This window comes from Acyrthosiphon pisum, chromosome A1 (assembly GCF_005508785.2).
Source record: "Acyrthosiphon pisum isolate AL4f chromosome A1, pea_aphid_22Mar2018_4r6ur, whole genome shotgun sequence".
In the NCBI taxonomy this organism is placed as follows: Eukaryota; Metazoa; Arthropoda; class Insecta; order Hemiptera; family Aphididae; genus Acyrthosiphon; species Acyrthosiphon pisum.
The window spans coordinates 156,784,191-156,794,460 of record NC_042494.1 but is presented as its reverse complement, the minus strand read 5'-3'; the positions used below and the strand labels follow the sequence as shown (position 1 = coordinate 156,794,460).

Here is a 10,270-nt window from a genome sequence, read left to right as displayed (position 1 = left end):
TTTGTATTGATTATCTTTACCTTGTTTGCTATTTGAAGCACGGTTTCATCAAAATTACATGAATTCAGACCACCATTAGTAACCATTACATGTTTAATTATTTAATATATTTATCGAACACAAATTAGCCATATTTATTTTAGTACTCTAAAATACTTAGAGTATTTTTCACAGGTTTGGTAAGTGTATACATTTTCTAAAATATTACTATTACCCATATTATGTAAATATATAATCAGAATAAGAGAATACCAGGCGCAGATAAAATTGCATTGTCATTTATCACTGACTGCAATACGTTTAGATTCGCACTTCTATATACAGTGGCGTCCAGCCCTATTACTAGGTGTAGCAATCGCTACATCTTGAAAATAAGGGGTGGGTGGGTATAATAACATAAAATAATCAACTGGAAACATGTTCATAATTAATCACAGATTATATTGGTTTATACCTTAATATTTACTAATTACTAATATTATCAATTAAAATATGATAAAATGCATAAAATAATATAATTTTGAGTTTTTAAGGGGTGGGTAACATTTTTTCTTGCTACACCTGAAAAATATATCTTGGGCGCCACTCTCTATCCACCAGTAACCATTAATGGGTTCCAATAACGTACAGTTGCGTGTACACGATTATTGTTGAGCATGTTTTACTGTATAACATTTTTTTTTAAAATTTTTTATTTGAATATTTCTAAACCAAAGAAAGTTGAATTCTCTTAAGAAAAAAAACTTTTCAAAACAATAATAATGGCAAGATCAATACTATTTTTTTTAATAAGAACAAAATCAGTTCAATTATTTAAATTTTTAAACAATTGTTATTTGTGATTCTTAAGAATATAACGTCTGAACTCTTAAGAGGACGTGATACCCGCATGTGTTGTCTCTGTCTTACAAGTGTGTAACATACCAAATTTGCTATATTACGCACTTGTAAAACGGAGACAACACATACGGGTATCACATCCTCTTTTTGACATTTCCACTATTTATTTAATTTAAAATTTAATCAAAATAAGTCAGAAGTGTAGAAGATACAATACCTATTGCCTACACATTTGTGAAACTGTAGTATTCAATGCACATGTCATAATATAAAACAGGGGAGCATTGCATTGTATGAGTATTATTTATGAGTTCAATAATTTTTATAACTGTTCTGTATAAAGTCTCATAATACTACCTAGTTTTGTACATAACTTTTAAAAATTTCCAAATTCAAACTTTACGACAGTGGAAAAATAAACTTTTTAAGTAGCACAAAATCAGCAACTTTTTTTAAAATACATAATAGGATATTATTGTAAACAACCACCAAATATTTATCTCAATGTCAATTTTTATTTATACGAGAGTTAATTCGATAAAAGATTTAGTAATTTATTTTAAACATGATCTTGGTTTTAAAATTAACCATGAAATAGTTCTCAACAAGTCATATAAGATATAAGGTTTCTTAAATAGAAATACAAAAGAATTTTGAAATCCTCTATGCTTAAAAAATCTTAATAGCTTGTTAGTTAGATCAAATATTGAATTTGGCTCAATTGTTAGTTCTCATAACCTCTCGTTATTATTTAAAACTTGATGTTCAAGTATACACTAAATTGTAAAATATTAATGAAATAACATGTAATTATTACTTATATATAGCTTGGTTGTTCTTTTTTTTTTGTATTCCTACATTTTGTTAAGTGCTATGCCCGTTAATCATAAATAAATAAATAACCATGTCAACATCAACATGATATCTGATATAATATTACGTTTAGTGTAATGTTAAGGATTTAAGGAATTGTGTATAATAAACAACATTTTTAATAAAAAAATTAAAAACTTATTTTGTTTTAGTTCAAATATACAATGTATATTTAAAATAAATGAAATAATAGATGGAAATTAACGATTAGACTTGGCCACACGTTCGAGTTCGTCTTTCTTCTTGATAGCATAAGAATTCGATGATCCCTATAAAAACAAAAATAATCCAATTACTTTATATTACATTATTCAACCAATTAAATTCAACAAGGTATATTTGTAACTGACCTTGGCAGCATTGATCAATTCATCAGCTAAACATTCAGCAATTGTCTTGATATTTCTAAACGCAGCTTCTCGGGATCCCGTACACAACAACCAAATGGCTTGGTTAACACGTCTCAATGGGGAAACATCAACAGCTTGACGCCTGACTGTACCAGCCCTACCAATACGTGTGGAGTCTTCTCTGGGTCCACTGTTAATGATGGCTTTGACAAGCACTTGCAATGGGTTTTCACCAGATAACAGGTAGATAATTTCAAAAGCGTGTTTAACAATGCGGACGGCCATCAGTTTCTTTCCGTTATTACGTCCGTGCATCATCAAAGAGTTGGTCAAACGTTCAACGATAGGGCATTGAGCCTTACGGAAACGTTTAGCAGCATAACGACCAGCAGAGTGAGGAACATATTTGGCGTACTTCTCTTTGACAGCAATGTAATCCTATAAAATTCAAATGTTCCAATTACTGTACTGTCTAGTGTTAACTCAATAATAACTTAAGAGGCTGTCAGCGCACCATTTATTTTCTCTCTCTGGCTCACACGCAAAATCATTTTTTCTATGTGTTTAAGTAATCTTAGAGTAGTCACCCATGACAAAAAAAATAGAAAATAATACTTTTGAGGGAATGACATATCGATTTGTCTAAATATTGTCTTAAAACAATTTAAACATTATTTAAATTTACAACATTTATTTTGAAAGTCGAATACAAAGTCAAATAATAATAAAATATAAAATCGAAGTCATTCCCTCAAAAATATTATTCTCTATCTTTTATGTAATAGGTGACTTTACTCTAAGATTACTTAAATGCATAGAAAAAATGATTTTGCATAAATGCGTTTTGTCTATGTTGCGTGCAGGCCAGGGAGAGAAAATGAATAGTGCGCTGACATCCTCTTAAATGTGAACGGTATCCAAAATAATAATACCATGTTACAACACTGTTCATTAAAATGAAGTAGGTGCCTAGTTAAATTAAATTTGAATTTAACATACTTGCAAAGACATATCAGAAACTTCAACATCGTCACAACTCCATCTGCCAAATAATTTCACTTCTGGTAATTCAGCTGCAATTTGTGTTGGCGCTGAATCTACATTCATTGTAGCTCCCACATCTCCCCAATCTTCGTCAGCCATGATGATTCTAAAAAATAAAAATAATTTAGAATGCAAGAAAAGACTTGACTAAGTGTCAATGTAACAAAGTTATCTTATGTTTCAGAAAGTAAGGGTATATTTAGTTGACCAAAATTAAATAAGAAAATTATTTTTACTAATCCCCATCTAAAAATGAAACGTGATCATCACACAGGTCCTCAGAATAGTAATGTTTATAGAAGATATACATAAGCATTAAATGCCAACACTAGAATAACGAAGCAACTACCGGAGCAGAAACTTGTTAGACAGAAATCCTAACAGAATGCAATTTCACACGAATAATTAAAGCGTAAACAAGATTATTAAGCGAATAAATATCATTAATGCGGGGGAAAGGGCATTACTACCGAGCAGTGAAAAATCAAAAAATTACCTCCTAGAGGACAGTTGTTTGACAATCGGTGGAACTGATTCGCGATTACCAAAGCACAGGATTTTAACGAGGAAAAATACTAATAACCAATATTAAGAATATAATGTACGAGTTCTGAACTTCAGTCTTCAGATTTACAAATTGTTTTGAGGTTAGCCATGTGTAATTCTCATAGACTTTTTGACTTTTGCCATAGTCACTAAACCAATATAAATGTAAGTGTGTGCGCCGGGGCCGACTTCGATATTTTTAGAGAGTCTTATTTACGACAAATTTCTTACCTGTATTTTACTTGCTGATGAAATTAAAAATTTTCCGAATCCGGAACGTCGGAACGGGGACGAGCTAAACAATATTTCCAAACGAAAGAGAGCGGTCGGTAAGACGGCGACGGAACACGGCGACGAGGCGATATCGCGACGACGCCTTGTTGGCATCACTGCGGACGGATACACGGAGTTCGCAGTGCCGCCAATCTATCGATGATGGCCAAAGATGTCTTAGATATTGTGCCGTTGTAATCTTGCACCAAGATAATATTATATTATCTACATCATGGTATTATCTTCTCTAGTCTACACCACGGCTTTAGAATATATCTAAAGTCTACACCACGATTTAGGATTAATTATTTTGCATTTTACATTAGTCAGGTATTCTACGTCGTGATCACAAGATGAAGTTAAGAAGTTCGTGTAGTCTTGAAACTATTGTTTTATTCTGAGGATCTAGCTAAAGTCGCCGATTATCGTGAATCAGTTTTTTTTAAATATTATTAATTATTGGGTGAAATGAGCGATTGATATAAAACCTTACATTTGGTCAGGTACGGACGTGTTTCGATTATCGTGGTTTCTATTTGTCGCATATACCTAAGTATGATCATTAAATTCTTTTGTTCAAATAAGTAGTTGTAGTTTAAACTGTATGACGATAGCAACCCATACCCTAATAATCCTTCCCGAAATCGAATTAGTCCGTAATAGGTATTTATTATATTATTTATCTCAATAATAACAAAACACAAGCATAATTTTAAATTTATGGCTTTTGCACATCACAGCAGCTGTTCCAGACATTATGTCATGTTCTTATTCTTTCAGAATTCTTTGAAATACTAAAATTAAATATCTATCGGCTTTTTAAAATTATTTTTAATATTTTTTTTTTTATGTAATAGGTAGCTTACAATCGAACCATCAGCCATGGCTCTGGCAGAACCTAGAAAACGAAGGAAAAACCCTATGCATAGCATTAATTTGTCGGCCCAAAATCACTGGACAAATGGTAAATTTAATTAAACGATTTCCCTTTTCAGCGAGATTTTTATAAATTGTACTTACCATTTTCCCGTTACATTTATTCTAAGATTCTTTGAACTTCTACATTTGCATCACCTACATAATAACACGCTTGTTAATTTCTTCCAGATGATTCAAAATTTGGTCAGCGTATGCTTGAAAAATTTGGCTGGTCTAAAGGATCTGGTCTTGGCAAAAATAAACAAGGAATATCAGAAAACATAAGAGTTGAACATAAGGTGCACCCTACAGGTATTTAATTAAAGATTTTATTTTCAGCTTATTTTTTCTCTAGAAATGTGGTAGTCTGGTTTCAAGTTGATTTAGTTATTAAAAATGTATTAATTTACCATTATCTAAACTATTAACTTAGTTTTCTTTGACGGTGTTACCTATTAAAGTTACAATGGATCTCTAAAACTAAATTAACTAAATCGATTTCAATATTAAGTTACTTTTCTTCGTTAAAATATTTTTCGTTTTTCAATGTTTATCATTTTGTTGTTAAGGTAATTTATTAAAAAAAATATTTTAGTGATTTTATCATTCATTAATGATCTTTTTTTTTAGGGCACTATTGTACACCAGTTAGAGTCTTTCCTCCTAATTTATTATAAAAAAGATATGTATATGCCACTATATATACTGCTTATCAAAATGCCTCAAGTAGAATCAAGGTACAGATAGTGTATTTTCTAAAAAAAAAAAACTATATTAATTTTTAATTTAAATTCTCTTGGGAAAAATCTCGGGAAAAATGAACTATTTCATTGCCTAATACAATTCATCAGTCTATAGTTAAGTAAAATACTTAACAATAGGTTCCTATTCTAATAAAATTATTTTTTCTAAATTATTTAATGTACTCGTATAATTTTTAAATTTATTAAATTATATTTAGGAAATTGCTTGAGTTATTTTGCTAAATGTTGGTTGAGTATTATCAAATATTGTATCTTTATTTTCCAGTTATATGTACCTATAATTTGTATAATTTTATAGGACTAGGATTTATAGCAAATAATGCAGATGATTGGTTCAAAGCTGGCGAAGAATATTCTCGTTTATTATCACAATTAACAGAAAAGTTTGACCAGTACCAAGAATTATCAGAATCAAATGGAGATACAACTTCTAAAAAATCACTTGTTCAAAATTCATTGAATTCAAAATCAAGAGTTCAGTATGTATTTAAGAACAAAAATGTTTATTAAAGAATTAGGTTTGATAGTTTTTATTAATTCCATTAATAATTTATTATGTGTTTCAGTTACCACAAATTCACCAAGGGGAAAGACTTAACACAATACAAAAAAGATGAATTGACATGTATACTAGGAAAAGGTGTTAAAGATGATGGTGAAATCTTAAATGGTTTAAATATGGAAGAATATTTTAAATCCAAAAAAGAACGTTTAAAACTAAAAACAGATAAACATGATACATCAACAAGTGTTGAATATGATTTGACTTATAATGATGACAATAATATGCAAGAAGAAATTACTGTCGGAGAAGAAACAGAAGCCCAAAGTAAAGAACCTGAAATAAATACAACGCTACTAAAAAAAAAGAAACGCAGAGCCAAACAGCTGAAAGATACAGAAATTGTTATGCCAATTTATGATGACATTCATGTTGAGTTAAAGAAAAAGAAAAAGAAAATGAAAGAACTCATTTGTGAAAAAATTGATGACGTCGAATTGTCAAAAAAAAAAACTAAGAAAAACAAATTACCCATAAATGAGGATTTAGATAATAATATATCAGAAGAAAACATCAACAAAACATTAGAAGAAAATGATGCCAATCAACAAGATTCGGAGTTAGTTTTGACACATAAATATCAAAAATTGGTTGATCTCTTGATAGAGAACAGTTCAGCTGGTAGTAAATATTGTAAAGATTCGACAAGTCCTTTGTTCCAGGAGAAAATAAAAGAGTTTGCAGACAGTGTTACACACCAATACTTGACCACAGTTGGTTCTACTGAAATAAATCCATCATCAAAAAAAGAAACAACAACTCTTAAACCAATAATTTTGAATCCGGACGACAAAAATTTCATTAAAGACTTTGAAGAACAGAAATCTCAAGCTCTTGAAATGATATCTAAACGTCAACAATTGGCGAAATATGTAAATGAAAAATCTATGTTTATTGCCAATCATGGAGATGTGTTATTTTTTGGTAGTAACATAAATGATATCAAAGGCTATGGTGAATGGTAAATTATATTATATAATAAATAATGATATTCTTTAATTATAATTCTATAAATGATTTCAGAAGTTATTACATATTAATATATAATCAAAAATAATATCAATCTTTGTTTGTTTATATCTTGTAAATAATAAGTCTATCTTATAACATGTAATAATAGACATTCGTAAATTATTGAATATTTATTTAAGAATGATACAATCAACTCCTGTATTATGCGGAGCTAACTTGCTACGCAAAAGATCTATGTGTTGTAGTGCCGAATGCCTTCTGATCATTGCAATTAAACACCATATACCTTCTAATTATGGTCGTATACTCTCTGTTGTAGTGAAGTAATATAAAAAATATATATAAATATATATTTGTACTTTATGGGTATTTTATATATTTATACCAAAACACCTAATGATGATTTATTATAAGTTATATAGCACTGCCTATTCTTTACCAGTGACAGTTTACCTTGTGGTTTTTCAATTGGGCAAGCTCTGCAGTGATGCCTAAAAGCGCAAATTGAATGATTTTTTTAAGAAAATCCAATTTAATTACCTGGTATAATATAAACCTATTGGCCATTATACTTAAATAAATAATTGATGACTAACATTGAGCTTAAAAATGTTTTTTGTAATATTTACATTTCAAATATTGTGTATCTATGTTCTAAAAACAAAAATAATCAAGATTTTATGTGGGTTTTAACATATACAGTAGAAACCGTTTATAATGACGTACAAGGGACCAAAGAAAATAGGTCATAATAACTGGTTGTCATTATAACCAAAAGGACTAAAATCAAATTGTAACTTCAATACATATTATTATTATTATTTATTTATGTAATGTATAATATAAAAAATAAGTAAAGATGAAAACATTTAATTATGTACCTACATATTATTTAAATTAATTAATTAAATTATTATTTAAAAAAAAATCTGTTATTTCATTTTGAAATTCTTGTTCGATTTTGTCTCAAGCTTTCCATATGTTAGAAATCGTATAGAGTGACCTACCCCAAATTCATTAGGTATATGGGAATTTTTTTCATCTTTTTTTAAATGAAATATGACATTTTCTTTTTTTTCAATTGTGGATTGCTTTCGTTTGCACATTTTACAATTTCAAAATATTTAACACAAGAACACAAAACATATTTAATCTCATGACGATTACCCGTACCCTGATAATAAAATAAAATAAAATAAAACTGACGACAATACAAAGATGAAATTGTCGGTATTATGAGTTGTAATAGTACCTTCAATATAGTAAAGTCATTATAGATAAAATATTTTTCCAATATAACCAAAAATAACCGTCATAACATCCGTATAGTCATTATACGTCATAAAAACTGATACAAATTAGTACATACAATATAGGAGTTTTGCAGGGACCTTTAATCTAAGGTAATTACACCCAATATTTCACTACAACCGGTGTCATTATAAATGGTTTCTACTGTATTACTAATTCCAAAAATGTCATGTTGACAGTTTTATCATGAACGAGCTTTGATTCGACAAATTGTAAAATTACGCCTTACAACCTAATTTTAAATACAATAAAAGGAATGTGAATATTCACTTTTGTCATTGTATTTCATTGAATTTCTTTTTTTACCTTCTACTGAATTTTCTGAACTGTTTATTAATGATATTGATGATAAAAAAGCAGTTTTCTTCTTATTTTTTTAACAAATGACAATGAAAATGACTGCAAATATCATCCACCACACTTCCGGGTTGATCTACCTACGAATAAACCAAGGACTATCAAATCGTATAACCATTCACTGTTATTAAAAAGAGCAATTTATATTTTATTGAAATTCTTAAAGGGACACCTAAAAGATTAAAGTAGGTAGGTAACTCAAGAGAGTATGTAATCATTGATAATATGGTTTTAATTAACCTAATTATGAACACTACTTTTATGCTCATTTCATTAATAAACTACCTATCATTGAAACAACAATTTTTAGAAAATGTTTTCTATAAAAAAAAAAGCTATATTAGCTGTCAATTGTAGATTTTCTTTTTACTAAACAAATTAGGTATGTGTAATTTAATGTCATAATAATGTTATAGATGTTAGCTTAATAGAACATTCAACATTTAAAACTTAATTAGGTATTATAGTTTGTTGTATTAATTCCAATTGTAATACAAAGGCTTTGAATTTCCCTTTTGATCTCTAAATTGTATTAACACTAATACATATGTAGCTAAAACAGAACAGACCTATAAAAAAAATGATAATAATTTATTAAATGCACTTGAATGTAAAGTTTGGTATTATAGACAACTGCCCGTCTTGTAAAGTATTCAAATACTATTTTAACTATTTTTAACTATATTTTACTACTGTTCCAGAAAAATAATTTTAAATTTGTGACAAGACATATTATAATTCATGAACATATTTTTATTCTTTGAACGAAATATAATATTGGCCCATGATATGATTATTTTTATAAACACCAATGTGTTGTATCCTGTATGACCCGTATCGGCCGTAGGTATCATATTATGTGGTCAAAATGTATAAATAACTTATGATAACGGTGTATTTTAGATTCTGAGTGGAACAATGAATGTATTGATTTTACAATGATGTGTGTTTTTTTTTTATTTTATTTTTTTTTTTTGCGTCTGTCATCACCTTTTAGGACAGTAAAAGTGCTTGGATTTTCTTCAACTGTACCTTTTCTGATAGGAAAGTGAATCTAGTTGGTACTTTGGGGGGTCAAAAGTAAAATTTTTCCAATAGTTTTCAAAAGCGCCGTGAAAAACAAAAGAAAAATTAAGGAAAAACGGGCATTTTTACGCAAAATCTATTTTCGAGAAAATTGATTTTGGTTTTTGGTGTAACTTTAAAACGAATGACTGTAGATACATGAAATTTTCACTGGTTGTTTATATTTCCATTTACTATACATGATAAAATTTTCAAAATATTTTTATGTGTTTTGAGCTGTTTACGGACAATTTCAGTTTCCAATTTAATTATTTTTTTTTTTCTATGAATGTCAATAAAACTTTATTTGTTGAGTAAAAATACTTGAAATTTAATACAGGCTCCTACCATCCTGTTACATGACATTTGAAAAATATTAAAAATCCTTAATCATA

At 28.8% G+C, this 10,270-nt stretch overlaps 2 protein-coding genes across 5 annotated transcripts; one reads left to right on the top strand and one right to left on the bottom strand.

Annotated features, from left to right (window-relative positions):
- Nucleotides 1-1,828: 1,828 nt before the first annotated feature.
- On the bottom strand, nucleotides 1,829-4,008 carry LOC100160215 (40S ribosomal protein S5). Of its 2 annotated transcripts, none has more exon segments than NM_001293517.1 (4): nucleotides 1,829-1,982; nucleotides 2,064-2,501; nucleotides 3,063-3,213; nucleotides 3,885-4,008. In NM_001293517.1, coding segments are annotated over 3 exon segments (651 nt in total). In that variant the 5' UTR covers nucleotides 3,207-3,213; nucleotides 3,885-4,008; the 3' UTR covers nucleotides 1,829-1,913.
- Nucleotides 4,009-4,181: 173 nt separating this feature from the next.
- Nucleotides 4,182-7,505, top strand: LOC100162257 (PIN2/TERF1-interacting telomerase inhibitor 1). Of its 3 annotated transcripts, none has more exons than XM_001949000.4 (5): nucleotides 4,182-4,429; nucleotides 4,784-4,890; nucleotides 5,034-5,156; nucleotides 5,907-6,087; nucleotides 6,175-7,505. In XM_001949000.4, the coding sequence occupies exons 2-5, from the start codon at nucleotides 4,809-4,811 to the stop codon at nucleotides 7,133-7,135; spliced, it is 1,347 nt and encodes a 448-aa protein (XP_001949035.2). In that variant the 5' UTR covers nucleotides 4,182-4,429; nucleotides 4,784-4,808; the 3' UTR covers nucleotides 7,136-7,505. The 3 variants fall into 3 exon arrangements, with proteins under 3 accessions (XP_001949035.2, XP_001948995.2, XP_008184847.1); XM_001948960.5 differs by having other exon boundaries at nucleotides 4,182-4,479; XM_008186625.3 differs by having other exon boundaries at nucleotides 4,182-4,589.
- Nucleotides 7,506-10,270: the final 2,765 nt, after the last annotated feature.

Excerpts from the sequence above, each read along its gene's own strand:
- LOC100160215 (XM_008186626.3), bottom strand. The coding sequence starts at position 3,206 with ATGGCTGACGAAGATTGGGGAGATGTGGGAGCTACAATGAATGTAGAT. Across the intron at positions 2,502-3,062 it reads TTTCTGATATGTCTTTGCAA|GATTACATTGCTGTCAAAGA; the intron begins GTATGTTAAATT and ends TGAATTTTATAG. Across the intron at positions 1,983-2,063 it reads AATTGATCAATGCTGCCAAG|GGATCATCGAATTCTTATGC; the intron begins GTCAGTTACAAA and ends TTGTTTTTATAG.
- LOC100162257 (XM_001949000.4), top strand. The coding sequence starts at position 4,809 with ATGGCTCTGGCAGAACCTAGAAAACGAAGGAAAAACCCTATGCATAGC. Across the intron at positions 4,891-5,033 it reads CCAAAATCACTGGACAAATG|ATGATTCAAAATTTGGTCAG; the intron begins GTAAATTTAATT and ends AATTTCTTCCAG. Across the intron at positions 5,157-5,906 it reads ACATAAGGTGCACCCTACAG|GACTAGGATTTATAGCAAAT; the intron begins GTATTTAATTAA and ends ATAATTTTATAG.